Raw genomic sequence first — 17,959 nt, forward strand, 5'->3', positions numbered from 1 at the left:
ACAGTTCGTTATGCGCCTGTTGTCACAGCAACCGTGAGCACGTGACCGGTCTCCACAGAGGCTACAGAGCACCAAGTGTTAGGAGTGCGGACCCTCACTAATCTGTGTGAAAGAGGAGAGAAAAACACAACAGCCATCACGTCGAGCGAAAATGAAGGAATTACCAAGCTCCAAAAACCGAAGACACGGAGAAATCTCAAAAGGAAAAAGAAGTGTTTTATCAACTTTAAAAAAAAAACAACTCCGCTTGTTAAGAGATGCTTGAAAAATGGAGTGACGGACAACTACAAGGCAAAAATAGCAAAATGACTGGGAGATTTTAGGGGAGGGAGGAATGCTGGAGCTAATAACTCGAGGAAAACATGCAGATGACAAGGGGGTAGGGGGGAATCGCTCTGCGAAATACGAGCGTCAGAAATATGGAAGAAACAAAGGGAGGAAAATGTAAAAGAAAAAAGACAGGGGATAAGAAACAAGAAGAAAGATGGCGGATTGGGAAGGACAGAATAAAAAAAATATCTAATCGACAGGAGAAATAAGAGGCATGGGGTGTGACGTAAATCAAGGAAGACATGTTACGTATTTGCCGAAACTTGTTCCGTTGAGTTTCTAAAGAAACTCGTGAAGACACTTGGCAATTAATTTCGGCGATTTTTTTCTCTCATTAATGAGATGGGAACAAGATAAAGAAGAAATGTGTAATTCCGGGGAGAGCGTAGTGATGATTTTGAGAAAGAAAAATGGGAGGATTATGAAATGCCGACCTCACCGAAACAAATTACACCCCCGCCCTCAAAAAAAAAAAACCAACAAAACAAAACAAAACAAAAAAACACTCCCACCATGCAAACAAACATGTTTATTAACAAGAAAGCTGCGAAGAAACGGGTACCGCCTTAGCTGCTGCATACTGTGACTAGTTGTCTCGCAAGCATAACTAATTCCCTTCTTAACCGAGTAAAATGTTGATGTGCGAAACCTTCGAAGTGCCTAAAGTTCCAGTGTAATGGCCAGTGTATTGGCAATTTATTGACAAACAAATTTAGACTGAAAATAAAAGTGTTGAATGTTCGTCCCCAAACCATTGATGTTATATGACCTTTACAAAACTTGGACGAACTTGGTCAAATGTTCACATTTCTCGGTTAAGAAATGCCTTAACCAACAGAAAAACATCAACACACACACAAACGCAACCCACACATTTAAACCGCTACTTCATCAAGCATGCACGCACAACTTGCACAACTGTACTTCTACACTTAAAGCGATTTCTGCTGGCTGAAAAAAATACCCTGACATATAAAGAACAGAACTGAGCATCTCTCAGCAGCTCGCTTACTTTCAAGTAACGAATAGACCAAGACAACTCACGCACGCATGCAGACACCAGATAAACACTCAATGTTTGCATCTTTGCCATTTAATAAACTTACAGAAAATGTTTATTTTATTTTGTCTTATCTCTTTCTAAACTGCGCTGTTATTCGTCTGGCAGATAAGGTGTAAGCCATCTACGGGTTCGTTGGCTCCAGCCAGCTAGCTGTTACCTTTCAAACTACATGCAGTAAAAAAAAGCGAGAAGGGGAAGGGGAATAAAAATGCAATCCAGCAGAATTGTTTCTCGCAACCTCCACCCCACCTCGGACATTTATTTTATCGTTAAACATTCCCATTCCACTTCCTCCTCTTTTAACAATCGCATTGTGGGAATTACAGAGGGACGGAAGACAGGAGCTCAACATTGCCGGCGGTGAGTCCTGTGTAGCGTCCGTTAGCGATCAATGAACTGATCTGTTGTTTGATTGGATAAGGGCCTGACCGCGCGTCAGGGTTAAGGAGGAGATGGAAAGTGAAAGCCGGGTAAATGACAACTGCAGCATCAGGTTTCAAGGCCGATTAGACCCCGCGGATGTTGTCACATCAAAGCAGGCCGGCCGGCTTGTTACTGCTCACACGCCGGGTGCTCTCCCACCCCTGCCCCAACCTCCCCGTCATGTTCCGTGCACTTCTGAACACCTCTCCAAGCTCTATCAGCGCTACGGCGATGCTCAGTTCCAGAACTTTCCCTCCTCTTCCACGTCTCATGAAGAACAACAACAAAAAAGCACTCATAATCATCGCACCGCCTGCAGTTGCCACCATCCTGCTCGTCTTAACATCTATTCATCTGATTGAATGTCAAACGGTTGCTGGCAACGAAAGGCCCTTATGCGTGCTATCACTCAAGTCTTCTTCTCTTGTTCTCCACCCTCCTGTTTGTCAGTCTGCCACTCCTGTACTCCACAGACAAGGTGATAATCCGCGCGAGACCGCCAGCACGCGCGCCAAGATAAAGGAGGAGGCTGTGTGTGTGGTATGGGAACATGGAGAGAAGCCTACATGGCGACTACAGGGTGAGACACATGACGGGAGGGAAGAAGAAGAAGAAGAAAAGCCGAAGATAGGAATCCTGGAAACAGGTAAATTATTCATAAATCTGAAAATCAGCTTGGCGCCAGGTTGGTCTGGCACAGTGGGCATGTCCCTCGTGCCACCCGCACGTGCATTTCTTTCTTTTAGTTGGAAGGAGGGAGGGAACTTTTCACTTACGCAAGACTTGCGCACGAACGTCCATCAAGACACGACAACAAGCGTACGGATGTACGCACAAAAAATGGGGGCGGGGAAGCCGAAGAAGGGATGGTCATGGAAACGGGTGGAAGAAAGCGATGTGTTTTACAAGATTTCTGGGTGCAACATCTCCGGTTGCCCATGCGGCCCTAACCTTTTAAACGAAGAATGATCCGAGGACAACGAACCCAGCTCGAATAGTTTTTGTTTCCTACAGTAATGTGATAATCAAAAATTTAGAAAAACAATGAGACTCGCGTGCTGCAAGGGACGTAATCGCGTGCCCCTGCCAGGACCACCTCATTACTGTAGATGCGAGTCGGCCAAAAGCTGCAGGCAGCTGATTGGCCCTCGTTGGTCCTGGAAAAAGGGTTTTTGTTGGGCACCGCAGGGTAAAAGCTTGCTTGGATTTCACAGCCGAAGTGTTTGAAAACAAAAAGTCACTTAAGAGAGCGACAACAAACACACCGGCCACTCGCAGGCGTCGCGCCTGCCAGCAGAGCGTGGTCAAATAAACGCTTAATTCGCACAAGCTGAACGTCTCAAAGGGACCTAAGTTTATAGTCTGGATGGCATCGATGGGGCGGTCACTGCATGGGGAGGGAAAATCTGGACAAAGCAAAAACACGGGTCACTTAAGAGTCAAACAGCCTTGATACCAGCATAGTTATCTTTTCTTTCCGGTCGCACCCCATCCCTCGACGCTCTTTAGTGATGTGGACAGTCCTTCTGCATAAACAAGGCCGTCGCAGCCCTCTCAGAAAACATTAGGGAAACGGCCATCAAACAGCCTTGGCCGACGTCCAAACAAAGCTTTCACTTCGATGAAAAAAGCCCAAATATCGGTCCTCTCATCACGATTTTGCCAGTCAAATATTTAGCCGCGTAAATGAAAACCTAGCAAAAACACACTTCCTGCTCGGGCAAAAACATCACAGTCCACGCAGCCCAAGAAACCACTAAAGACACAGGCAGAAAGAAAGGAGGGAGAGGAGGATGCAAGGGCGACGACCGGCGGAAGAAGTCATATTAACCAGGGAGATGAGAGGGTGGCCTTCCTTGGAGGGAACGAGGTGGAGGGGGGTTATCAGAGCTTTGGCCACGTGTGTCCCTTGTCCAGCCTCTAGGCAGCATGGCCGGCAAAGAAGGGGAGAGATCAAGGGGAAAAATCTGACAGAAGATAATGCAAAATCTCATCATCAGCCAAAGCCTCGCAGCTCTCCTCTCGTGCCGAGAAGAGAGCGAACTCTTGAGGCGGCGTGAGTCAGCAGCACGGAGACTTTCGGCCAGGCCGCACGGTTCACACACACACCAGCAGCCGAGGTCCCCCTCCCCAACACCGTGCAACAAGATGAACAACGGTACTACAGTCGCATCGCAACAGTCAAAGCCTCCCAAGCATCCAGGGACATGAGAGAGACAGACATTGCTGGCGTTGCTTCCTCCTACTCCCTGTTGCTGGGTTTGTCGCCAAGATGTGCCCCTCGTCACTTAAATCACCTTCGGGCTTTACCGGAATTCCCAGGACACACCGGAACACTAACGGGGCTCGAGGACATTTTTTGCCAGTCAATTCGGTCAGACTTTTCGACTTCTTTGCCTCCAGTAAGAATCAGGGTTTTTTGTCTAGCACTTTTTCTACCAATTTTCTTTTTCTGTAAAATTAAAAAACAAAAATGGCCCTAGCAGTATCTGGTGAACTTTGAGAATAATTAGACTTTTCTCTACATTTTCGCCTTGACGGTAATATCTTGGGTTCGATTTTGTTGCAAGCACAAGGCAAAGGATGGTGAACAAGCTTTTGTTACCGCGAATCAAAGCCTCTTGTCGCAAGACGATATCTAATGAAGTGTCATTTGAGACCCTAGTCCTGGAGAGTACGGCGAGTTCACACGGGGTATTCATTTTGTCACATGCCCTTATATGGATTGAACACAAAAAAAAACTTTCGCTTTTTTAGTCACCAAATAAACGTCAATGTGCGAGGCTAGAGTGAGAGAACGTTTCAAATCATATAAAAAAGAATGAATGACGGTAAAAGAGAGGAGAGGTACAAACAACAAAACAGAGAGAAACATGGAATGTTGGTGTGGGTGTGTAGGGGGAGGGGGAGAGGGTAGGTAAGAGCAAAAAGCAGAATTTAAGTGAGAGGTAACAAAGAAACGGGGAATAAAAAGAGAGATAACTGGCAAAGCGCCAAGGGAGGAAAAAAATTGTATGAACACAGCAGTGCACACGGACTAGATACCAAACTAAGATGCGTGTTCGGGTTATGGCGACATCCCGCTATTTTACAGAATCAATCATCTAGAGATGGCCAGGGCTTGTAGCGGCTAGAAGCGTGTTCCATGTTCACTTGCAGAGCCCTTCAGTCAACGTCAGACCACTGACCAGTTGTAACAAGACACCCCCGGTCCGCCAGAAGGTGTTTCAGTGTCACCTGTCTTCTCCCCTCTCGATCGCCGCGAGTTTTTATATTATTATTAACGAATACGCCTCAAACCAGTCCGACACAGCCTACTGGGTCGTGTATCACAGTGTCTCCGATGCGTCTGGATTAGCTGAGAATGTCTACTTTTCCAACCCAGATCCGTACTGATGGACGCGAGTAAGCCAAAAAGGTTTAAAACAACACAATGGTGTATTATCTCTCTAGTCGGATCTTGAATGATTGCGCTTCCTCAGTCGTCTTTCACTTGAAACATTCTCCACTGCCTCATAGCATGTCCATTAGAAAGGTCAAGGAAATCCTGTTAGTTCCGACTTTTGTGTTATTGCAAGCCATGACAGGAAGGTGTGGAGCCCTCGATGCTGGAGACGTCGCTAACAAGCCGCAAAGCCTCTTTTCCCTGACGAAGAACATTGACTGGAGCCATCGTCTGTCACTTCAGCCGCAGGACACGTGTAGTCCCAATCCCGACCTTTAACGCAAGCAAACCAGACGCTTGAATGAATCACTAAACTGTACTGTTTCCAACGCAAGGGCGACGAAATGTCGCAAGCAAATGCAAAACAAAAATCCACGGGAGCAACTCAAGCCTCCAGCTGGTCCTCCGCCATGATTATTATTTGGGTGAACTGCGCAATAAAAGCTAAAATGGCGACTCTGGCAGACGCTGGAGTTTGTTTTCTCTTTAGGTCTCTGTACGGTTTAGTGCGGTCCACTTTCAGGCAGAAACTTAAGAGGCGCGAAACTTGCTTAGCTCCACAGACAGAGGAAACAATTCTGTCTGCCCACCAAGCAGTCAACGTGTACTAATATTTCAGAGTATATTAAAGAGACGTTAAGGCTCCATCATACCTGTCTTGATCTGCTGATAGACGGTTTTAACTCCGGGTCGTTGAGATGCATTAAGAAACAAACCCTTAGATTAAAAAATAAAACAAAACAAACCCACCCCTCAAATGATACTCGCCCCTTCACTTAATACTTCGCATGAAAAAAAAACCATGTTGTTTTAGTCCAATCTGTTGCGACTTTCCTTAACCCGCATTTGAGCACAATAACATGTTGCTAATAGGCGCAACAGTGTGTTGCAGCAGGCACCTGACACGCAATGTCTGGCCTTCAGCCGATTTTCCAACATCACTCCTGGAAATCTGAGCTCACGACAAGTTTCCCGACCCCTGGAGTCGGAAAGTAAATGAGGGTACAAATTACATCGGTGACGAGGCCAGCCTAGCAAAGAAGCACCAAATGTGCAGGCCAGGCCTCCTACACCCACGCACAAACCATAATTATTAATCATCACACCCAGAGGGGGTTGAAGCCGAAGCCAGCTAATTGAAATCCAACTCACTTTGCGGGCCAATGTTGCAGTGAAATATTCATGTTTGTTGCTATTTCCCCCGACTAGTCGTACCCCCAAAACTCTCTTTAGCCCGCGGACACGACTCCTGCAGTGGTCACACGCGCCAGCAGCCTAACGAACAGGGAGCCCTGCCTGATTCAATATTGGCTAGCCCCTGCCTTCCCGACAGGCGCTGCACAATAAAAACAATAAGGCGCATGCTTCGTCGAAAATTAGCGCGCGGCCAACTCGTCGGGGGTCTAATCAACAATTGGCTTTCTGGCCAGGACCATGTGTCCGAGGGGGGAAGATGACTCAACATTTGCCCCCAATGTGCCTAATCAAATCTCGGTCCTTGCCTCGCGCCCCCTCCCATTTTTTCCCCTTCAATACCCTTCCTTTCTTGCGTTATATTGCCTTTTTCATTTCTCTCCTACCCCGCTTTACTACCTCCTTTACTTCCCCATCCCAGCTCAATGCCGTCCCCAAGATTCACACAGGCGGTTGGAGGGGAGGGGGGAGTTCCAACATCATCATCCTGACGTGTGCCCGCGGTGGCTTGTGCGGTCATGAGGGTTGTTAACGTTGTAGGCGAGGGACCGGTTATCATCACCTCTCCCTTCCCTACAGCAAGAGCCGCGCGCGTCCACTCTCTCTCTCTGGCTTAACAGGGACAGCAGCTTCTCTACCTCCTCCTCCCGTCTTCCTCTACCCAGGCCATTGCTCGTTAACAGACATACGAGTCTACACGAGCAAAACAACAGATGGCCGAATCGATGCTACTACTCAACTGTTGCTCTGCGTTTTATACTCATGTCACTTGTTGACATGGTTACTGCCTGGGATAACCTATCCCATATGTTGCTGTATCACAGAGTCCTCTGTCTTGTCTGGGCTATATACATAAATTTTTACATGCCAGCGATCGAAAGATCATAAAGTATACAAGCGAATAGTATTTATCACATTATTCAACGTGTCATCTAAAAATTTTACTTAACTCCCTATATGTTGCACGACTGACAAAACCCGAGGGTAAGTGTACTGAAACTGTTTCTGCTCATCATGATGGAAATTAAATTGGCTACTACATAAATAAATCTAACCGCTACTACACTGATGCTGACGAAGGAAACGTTCCCGAACGTGCGGCGAAAAAGGAACATCTCCCTTTGTGCAGACCAAAAGTCTCGTGCGCGGCTGACAATTATTTCCCAGGGTAAAATGTGCTGCTTCCAATAAACATTATCAGGTCCGTGCTAGAGGCTTTGAGTAAAAAAACAAAAAAAGTCCACAGCAGATGAAACTAATGGTGAAATCATTTGCTAGCTTGACACTGTCGATGTGGGTGGTTTTTTTTAACCCTAGTTTGACCTTTTCCTTAACACCCCCTCCCCAATCGCTTCCCCATCCCCGACACACAAACACACTCTCCAAGGTTCACCCACAGAAGGACGGTGTCAAGCATACTCGTTTTGATCGTTGGTCGAAAGAGTCTAATTATTTTAAATTTTTTTCTTCTAATTCACACATTTTATTCTACTGTCGCTCACTTTAAGGAACTTTTATAATGTTATTCACGATACTTCAAAAGATGACAAAATGTTGCTAAACTAAAAAAAGAGGCTAGAAGGTTTTGTATCTTGTTTCTGTAGACAAGGCTTTCCAAAAGAACACATTTGCCAAGGGAGGAGGGGGGAGAATGTTAACGCAGATGGGCAAAACAAATTTATCAGGGCTGGGTTGAAGAAATTATCAAATACTGTCTTCTAAACACAAAAGACTTTTTGAGTCCCTGCCGTTTGTAAGTAAGTGCCATGGACAGATGATGAAAAATCTATGTAAACTGGCCAAAGGCAGTGGAAAAGACCGAGCCCTTCAGTAGGTATGTGAGTGCTACAATGTAGGTGTCGGTGAACGGAACGCACGATGGGATGCATCACCTGCAGTTATCGACTTCAGCTCTATGATCAAACGCTGTTTTGCCATGTCTGCGAGGTGATGCACGCGATAGAGTGACATTTAAGATGCAAGTAAAAGCACAGCTGTCCTTTGGAACAACTCTAGCCTGCCTGCTTGCTTCCGCCTGATTCACGTAATGGCGACGTAGCTATATCATAGTTCCATGTAGTGTTGACGCTGTTAGATCACAGCCTCACGTCGTGGTGATGTGAACAGGTGCAATCCCCACCTGACACTCAGGGTCAATTAACCTTCAGAAAGACGGAGGCAAGATGTATGCAAGAACAAACTAGAGACCAGACGCATCTTTCTGGATTTTCTGACAACTTCATACAGAAAACTTTATGGCGCAGACATCTAAAAATAAACTCTTAAATATAAAACAAAAATATTAAAATATTCTGTTCTGTGAGAGACAGGAAGACGGAGATAGTCTAGAAAGAATGGTGAGAAATACTAATCAAGGTGCAAGAAATCATGAGTCATAGAAAAAAAATCAACAGAATCTTAGTTCCTTCGGGCCTGAGGCAAATTTGCTTCGTGTCAGCAGAAAAAAAAATTTGTGGCGAAATGTGACATACAAGAGCACTTCGTCTTTCAACCTTTAACTCCTCAATGCAGAACCACAAGAGACTGCTAATTGTTTCTAGCCATCATCAAACACGACGACACAGATTTTAAAAAATTTGATAAAAAGAGATGGGTGAAAAACGAAGGAAGCAAACAGCAGATTAAGTGAATGGCAGCGAGCCATTAGAAGCGACCCTAGAGATTTCCCCTCGTCTTCAGCTTAACAGCGCCAGTGCATGCTACTCAGACCTGACGACAACGCCAATTCAGCACACAACATCTGCATCACACTCTAAAGCTAACTCCAACGACAAGGGTGGCGACTAATGGGGGCCGGCCGCTTGCCAGGGAACACACATCTGAGAGTTTTCTATGTTATCATTTAAAAAAAAAAGTTCAGCTATGTTTATGGGGTTTTTTAAAACCTCAGTGGGTCAAGTGATCACAGAAGCCTCAACGCGATCTTCCTACCGCAGAAAGAGATTTTTTATAAAAATAAATAAATAAATAAAAACAAAAATAAAATATGGTTCTTAACGATGTCATTTCAAAGTTCGGTCGTACTGACCAAGAGCATAGACCTTGTCTACAACACCTATAGTGACAGGACTTGGAAATCCTGTCTGCCAGGGTGGTAATGGTGACCTAGTAGGTATGTAAGCACATTCGATCCTTAACTTTCCTCAGACTTTGGTGGAGAAGCGGATAAGAGGGAGACATTGTGCCACACACCCGCCTTGGGACAGATGTCGGATTGTCCGAATGGAGACGTCGGCTTGTCCACCTACGACTGCGGATAACAAATACATTAATAACATGAAACTACTCGCTGCTCCTGGAAGGGTTAATCTTAACCTATGGGGGCAGCACAGCAAAGCATCGCTCAAAGCTTCTGTAAATGATGCGAAGATTTCCATATTCCCCACCCACAGAAAGCAAAAAAAAGAATAAATAAAAAAATTTGAAGTGATGTTTATCTTTATCTTATCTGCTCCCTCTCTCACACACACACACCCTGTTGCGAGTTGTGCTGCAGCAAGTCATCGTCTGTCGTCTCAATGCCGATCTTACGCGCAGTTGTAAGCGTCAGAGGTGCGCAGCAACGAGTCACCTACCCTCGTCACAGGCTTGTTTACAGACATACGTAGCCAGCGCCATGCCTAGAACTCTCTTTCTCTGTATGTTTTTAAATGTAAACGGTTACAGACCTTTTCCCTACATAAGCTCACACTTTTACGGTGTGAAAAGTTTTAAGTGACAGGAATGATGTTGTGGCGCCCTCCTTCTATTCACTAAGGTACAAACAAGCAACTAGTTCTCTGGCAACTAAAGCTACATTAGAGTTGTCAGTCGTATTACTCGGAGGAGCAAGAAACATTAGCGCTTAAAATAATTATCCGACGTTTGAAGAAGTTTCACGATCAATGGCTACAGAACACCACTCATCAACCGACAAAGCTACATAACAAATGAGAAAGATGTCAAAACAACCAGAATGACCGACCTGGAATCTACCTGTAGCCAGCTGCATCCTCTCCAGCACTGCCAGGTTACACGAGGGTGGTGGTGGTGGTAATTGGATGCAAGGAGTCAGGGGAGCAAGGTTGGTGGAGGATAGAAGTTGCACAGAGAACCCAAGGTAGTAAATTCCACCTCTACATCCTTTTTTTCCCCAGTGGGAGGGGTAAATCAAGGATTAGGTAAGGTCCACGATGTAACATTGTCTAGACAGATGGAATCCTTAAAACAATCCAGCCGGTCACACGCAATAAGGAAGGTTACAAGAAAGATGCAGAACCCGCCACGGACACCAACCCCCCTCCCCCCTAAAAATCCTTTAAAAAATCAAAGTCATACAGTAAAATTTCCAGTCTTGTGTTCTAGGTTTCCAGTTGTTATAAATGCTTGAGGGAATTTGAAATAAAGACGACGATGACGATTGCAAACACAAGCTCAAAAAACAAAAATATGATCAGACATGTCTTACTGTGCAGCAGACAATATCGCCTCATACCTACAAACACCATGTCACGATGACATACTAACAACCTCATCATGCCAGGAAGATCCTTGTGCGTCACTGAGACGTACATGCGATGTAACATGGAGGTAACGTAAATCAGGCGCACAATAACAAGCATGTACCCAAGATGACAATACAGAAAGGGGAGATCTCTCTGAACAAGCAATTTAATTTAGACAGCGAGGCCACACCTGGTTCGGAAGGCAAATGACAGACTTGAAAACCTCGCACAGATGTTGTTACACACTGCTGATGTTACTTAACCTCTTGTTTTCGACAAAGTGAGGTTGATGAGCAAAACGAGCTAAACACTGCTGGAACTAATGGTAAGCGCCACAAGAGGGAAGGAGAAAAAAAAATGACATTTATTTTTCGTTACTTTATTATGGCTCCCCCTTTCCTCGTCTCCTGCCCTCCGTTCCCTCCTTCTTTCTTTCTCGTGTTACACATACACAGATGGCTCTGGAACGGACAAGTTAAGTCTACCCATTAACGTCTGCCTGTTAAACATTCTTTTCGTACCGAGCAGCGCACCACATTAACCTCCGAGGCTTCAGCTAGCACCATGCATAATTACCTGCAGGAATCTTCGTCCTCTCCTTCACTAGAACAGAAGCAGGGAGGTTGGAAGGAGGAAAGGGAGTAAGGGAGGCACAACAACCTTGTCACTCTCACCCTAATTAGTGAACCTTCAAGACCTGCTTCTCTCCCCCTTTCCTGTCTCCTCCATCTTTCAATAAGAGTGGTTTCCCTTCTAGGGGTCTGCTGCTTGCAGATACCGGCTTTTATTTCAGAAGAGATAGACAGTGGAAGGCGTTGGGTATCGACTAGCGGAGAGCAGGACCTTCGTGTTGCTGAGATAAAACAACCAGATGATAATCTGGTGTCCCGCTGACTGACAGAAACCAATGAACTTAAAAAAAACCACCAGCTAATTCGTGCCAATAAATGTTTCTTCGAGCTCTTCTCAAACATTTTTTCCTCTTCTTTTTTGTCTGACAGCCTGTCCCCACGCCACACTTTCTTTCCTGTGAGACCAACCGCCATAGAAATAAAAAAAAACTGTGCTTGGTCTGTCTCCTGGAGTGTTACCCGACAGGTCTGGCGGAAGTGAAGAAAGGAACTGCTGCCTGAAGACTTACTAGTTTTGGTGATGAGATTTCATGCTCCGCTCACAAAATGGCCTTTAAGAGACTGCCGAGCGACCAGGATAGTTTACAAGAATGATAGCAGTTTACTGCCGCTGTTTCCGAAAGGGTTAAGGTATGGTCGAGAAAAAAGGAATCCAATGAAAACCATAAAATACACTAATGCAAAAGTAACTTTTCTCAACTCGTTAGACCCCATGAAAGTGTTTTCAACAGCTATCTCTCTTCTAAACTAAAACGCTTTTTCATGGAAGGAAATTTAAAGTAAAAATAACACTTTTCAGAACGAAATGAAGTGATTTCCATTTTTCAGAAATACTGCACACCGAAACAGCAACGTGAATAGGATTATTAAAGGACAGAAAAAATATTCGGGTGGAATAAATATGAGGCAGCGTCTGGAATTCTCATGTCTGAGCTGATTTATTCTGGGAGACAGCCATGACTGCACCTTTGATTGCCTTTGGAATGTGTCAAGAGAAAGAGAGAACAATGCCACATTCTCCTGTCTTTCTTCTATATTTTGATACTTTATGAAAAAAGAATCAAACAAAATACGAAGGAAATACACGTGTTTTCTTTGTCCCACGTTACATACACATCGAGGAGCGCAAACACATGCTATTGCCACAGAAACAGAAGCCATTACAAAGCAGGGTAAGACAGCAGACATGCGCAGACACAAAGGCTAAGCAGACAGTCTACAACTACATCCACCACCACTACCTCCACCGCCCTAACCTCGCCTATTTTCCAGCTCATGGGCGCCGTCTTGTGTAAGTGGGCGCCAGAGCACAACAATATAATGAAACAGGAGATCAAGCAATAAAACACACAAACAAGAACCCAACACGAGGCAAGGAGCGCGCCACCCTATACCCTACAATAAATTGCGTCTGCAACACAAAGCAACGGTTCCAACCGCAATGTGACACCGACAAAGTCTTGACGTTTACGAGTGTTTTACTAGGATGAAAAATACCGCGACAGTGACCTTTTTCTAATTTGGTACTTAACCTATCCCTCCCTCGAAAGTCTCTTAAAAGATGTGGGAATAGGGGGGATAATTAAGGAGGAAACAGCTCGTAGGAGAAAGTACTGCATCACGTAAAAACTGTTAGTCCTGGAAATATTTAAATTAGAAATAGTAATAACAAACGAATGTTAAAATAATAATGGATAATAGTTTCTACCCACTCTTCTAACATTAACTCAGTCATAACATATGAAATACCAGAAACTGGAGATTATGATATTTTTTGAAACTACTCAAGATCTGCTACTCTAAGGAATGAAATGTTCATTTCAAAAGCGGAATGAATTCCTTTATAGATTTATCCGCCTTTACAATGATTTTTTTTTATATGGCATGAATAGGACTCGGGAGTGTGGAAAGAGAAGGAACCCTTCAGTAACCTCATCATCATGCTTTGAAGGGAGGTAATTTCTGGAACACTACTGGAATAATCACTGAAAACCCGAATCCAACTTCTAATGTAATGATTATTTATACCCCAAACCACCATGGATGTAACAAGTCTGTCACTAAATCCAAAAGCCATGGCAAACTAAAATTTAGAGTTACTAAGATTATTTTTAATTGCTTCTTCGTTTGGCCTTCGGGTTGTTTCAAATTTAGGCTTGATTTATTGTTGCCGAATATATTTCAACACAGTGCTAACTCGTCATCTCGCCACCATGCTGGGAATGAGTGGCACAGATGGCGAAATTATGAGGATATATGACAGTTTAGTTTTTTTTTTCCCCCTTGCTACTCCTCGAGAAGCATAGGGCAGCAACAACACATCCTCAGCGGACACGATTTTGGACAGCTCTCTTCAGTTGGGCCCACGTGGTTCCGGCATCCCTTGCCTCGTTCTCTGCTGAGGATATATGATCCTACGAGGGAAATGTGTTCTGTACAGACTGCAGCTAGAGGCGGGGATGGCAAAATAACGAAACGCGACTAGTACTTCATCTTGAACAGTTTCAGGACGCATTCGGTAAAGGAGGATGAGAAGTGAACGCCGACCAGCCACATCTGGGTGTTCCACGGCACCTCGCACACCTAGATTTGCGTGCAAATCTTTGCACCTATTCAGCAAGCTGCCACACACGTTAGAATTCTGAACTTAATGCAAAGAAACGCCTTCTCCCTTTAAGCCAGCAAATTGGAGCTTTCGGTAAACCACCAACACACCGAGGCTGTCAGGTGGGACAGCGCGGCTTAGCTCCCCGGAAAAAGCGTGGGGGAAGAGCACGAGAGAGGGCAAAGGTCGACTTTCTTGCCCTAAGACCTCGGCAAGCCGTCAAGGCAATTATTGGATTGTTTGATTAGGGTGCCATGGAGCGACCTGACGGGTAAATATTTTCCAGGATTAAGCTGAATACCCCAGACCGTTCATCAATACAGTTGACGAACTAATGGGAAACATACTACACATAGGTTGCTGACTAGGTTGGCCGCGTTCAAAGTCCTCTGCCAAAAATAATTACCGAACACTTAAAAATACATACCTGCATCAAGTAGGAGCAAATTACAGTACTTATACAAATTATGTGAGTTCATTAAAGTCTATTATAATAAAGTTTGAAATGTTATAACGTGTATATTTTAAATAGTATTTTTAGGGAAATTATTATTTTAGATAAAATATAATACTGACAGTTATTTATTTTAAAGACTGGTCGTTGATTACAGAAACAAGTGTCTGAACAGCAAGCAGCAAGAAAACTGTTTGATATTGAATACTTCCCCACCACCGTCTGCCTGTAACATTAAATGCCCCGATGTAGATAGCAAAGCGACAAGGAGAGAGGATAATGGACTGTTATTCGTCAATAGTAGCATTCTGCTCATAAACAACAGCGGCAGCGAAAGAAAGGTCGTCATAGTTACACAAGGCCCAGAGACTCGCAAGGAGCAAGATAGCAGGGTTCACAAACGCCAATGATCGCCAGGTGGCGTGGCTGGTATATTTCTTCCTCTTCTCCCCCTTCCTCTCCATCCTCGCTAACGCTACACAGAACAAAACTATGCTTAAACTGCCTCCTGCTTACACTCTGAAGTATCACCTCGTCCCTGGGGCGATCCCACTCTCTCTCTCTCACACAATTACAGGTCAAAATTATAATAATGTAATGGGATAAGTGCTGGGTGTTTTTTAGGAGGGCATCATCAGCAACAATTCGCATCTACGCTCTATTCGAAAAAGCTTTATGACGTTAACAGCTAGGGTTACATTATTGTGCAATTAGGGCTGTATGCCGCAAACAGGTAAAGTGCAAAACCCTGTAAACAGGTGTGATGTCTCATGTTGACATAAAATGGAGAGCTGCGGTAAGCACTTAACCAACACAATTCAATACAATGCAACTTTGTCACTGCGGGCAATTAGGCATAGCTATAAACCATTTATATACACACCCACACAAACAGCATAAATTACACCTTTGTGCGCTCTTAGCCATTATTCAGATCAACACCAACGGGACCCACAACTCATCATCACACACATACAAGCATTTAGAAGCCTGTTGGCTGTAACAACGAAGGTCGCCATCTTCCTGTTTGTCCTGCACTCAAACGTACAGAATCCGCAACCTGAAAGGAGCCCACAAAAGTAACTCCCTTGACAGGACATGCCTACCATCCCCAAAAATTGCAGTGACTTTCGACATTGCCAGCTGGGAGCACCACCTAACCGCGATTTAACAAACAAATCGTACAGACCTCAGGTTGCTGCAGTCAACGAGTAGCAGACGTCTAGCTGCTTGTTGGTTGTCAAAACTCACTTCAGCAATTCACGACATGTGCGTCATAACACAGGCGTCACCAGATTTACGTCATAAAAGATGCGTAAGTCCAAGATTTACATCATCACACACGCGTAAGTGCCGGATATACGTCATCTTAACGTCAATGGGAGACAAATCGCCCCTCAAGTACTGACTCACCTTCTCGGCACTTGGCGCGTCCGTCCGCTGCCTCGTCGGAGTAGTCGCCACAATTGTCGACACCGTCGCACACCAGTGTTTCCTCTATGCACTTCTCGTTGTCGCACTGGAAGCTGGACCCGCACGTCCCGAACTTTTTATAATCTGCAACAAAGAATAAGCGCCTTGAGAAGCCACGTAGAAAACTCATAAGAGTTATCTTTCCACCACGCGAAAGGTAAGGGGGAAAGCTCTCCGTTTCGTGGAAGAAATTTATTTCATCTGCCTGAGGTAGTGATGAAAAGAGCACTTCAACACGGCACTAAGACAAGGATGATGGAAGCATTTCAGAACGTCAACGCACTGAAACATGGCACCACAGCTTCATAGCAGCCAAGAGATGCTACAAATTTTTTTTTTTTTTTTTGAGGGGAGGGGAAGCTACATAAAAAGGTGGAGAGAAAAGGGGTTTAAAAAGCGGAGGGGGAGAGAGAAGGAAAAAAATCTTTTTTCCACGACTGACAGCACAAAAGCGTTAACGTGGAGTGCGGGACACAAGAGAATAGAGAGGTCTACTCACAGAGCTCGAGCGTAACATGAGTGAGATAATAGTGCAAACAGAGATTCAAACATCAAGATTTGTGTGTGTGTGTGGTGAGTGGGAAAAGGGAAGGAGAGCACACACACACAACCACATCAACTTTTCTTTCCTTCTTTTTTTAACGAGGCAAACGTGCATCAGCAGCCACAAGTGCTGAAGCAGCTACGTCGCCCTATTATGCAGGAACGAGTATCCACGAGGGAGTCGTTGCAGAGTAAGTACACTGAACTCCAGGCAGTGGCTGGTCTGTCATGACAAATCACCGACACCATGCGGATATACGTAGAATATATGCTCATATCTGCACGAGGCCTGGAGAAGGACGGTTTCCTCTCTCAGGAGATTAAAAATCACGTTAAGTTTGTCTTCGCAAATTCCCGCGAAAAAACAATTTGCAAGAAGGGGGACAAATCCAAACCCTGATCTCAAGGAGTAACAATGCTCTGATTTCCTCCCGCTTAAATAAATAAACGGAGAGGTGCAAAAGTTTAAAGAAGTTTAAGTTTGAATTTTGGATCTTCTCTTTGGTTACATAAATAAATAAACAAACCGGTAATAGCATAAGCAAGCAACGCCAAATTTCCACGAGAAATAAATAAGCAAACAAACAGAGGGTCAAAAAGCAAGGTAAGAAGAATTACCATAAGGCTAGGAATAGCGTCGTTATAAAGTGATCAACAAAGAGAGCACATGGTACGTGCCTTTGTAGTGTCTTGTATACAATGCAGATGCTAACTGTTGCATTATCAGTAGACTCTTATCAATAATCTACGGGGCCCGCTACTTTGTCATTTTTCTGCTGCCGATGACATGTAAATAAAAGGTTTAACATTAGTACCTGCCTCCCTGACACATTAAAAATAATGAATTCCTGAAATGTGACAGGTGCACATGAAGTCATTTAACTCAAAACGTATATACCATAGAATGAAACAGAAACTGGTTATCAATCAACAGGGAAAACACTTCCATTCTACGTATATGTATATTTCTATTGTGGTCACATATTCTCTGCATGCTTTAAAATGTCTAACGCATGCATTTCAAGTTTGAAATTTGTTTGGCATTTTCACTTTATCATTTCTGCCTATTTTGGCGTTTATACATACAGATTTAACCTCAAAATACCCTCCACACAAGTTAAAGCCAAAACCCGCACCCTGCATCCATGCCGACTTGTACACAATCATCGCGAAGCAAAAGCGAAACCGTGTGAAGGGAGTGTAACTCGAGCAGCTCATTATCACCTTGTTTCACTGCTGACAGCGCAGGTAACCAGCACAAGCAGAAAGTTAGAAAACGACAGCTCTCGAGT

General features: G+C 44.5%; 1 protein-coding gene across 3 annotated transcripts in view; it reads right to left on the reverse strand.

Annotated features, from left to right (window-relative positions):
- Positions 1-17,959, reverse strand: part of LOC112576901 — a 132,705-nt gene that overhangs the window by 30,952 nt on the left and 83,794 nt on the right. For all 3 annotated transcript variants that reach the window (XM_025259759.1, XM_025259760.1, XM_025259758.1), the window contains exon 5: positions 16,065-16,208. In XM_025259759.1, coding sequence (XP_025115544.1) covers positions 16,065-16,208 — 144 coding nt within the window. The remainder of the gene's footprint in view (positions 1-16,064; positions 16,209-17,959) is intronic.

This window comes from Pomacea canaliculata, linkage group LG12 (genome assembly GCF_003073045.1).
Source record: "Pomacea canaliculata isolate SZHN2017 linkage group LG12, ASM307304v1, whole genome shotgun sequence".
Taxonomy (NCBI): domain Eukaryota; kingdom Metazoa; phylum Mollusca; class Gastropoda; order Architaenioglossa; family Ampullariidae; genus Pomacea; species Pomacea canaliculata.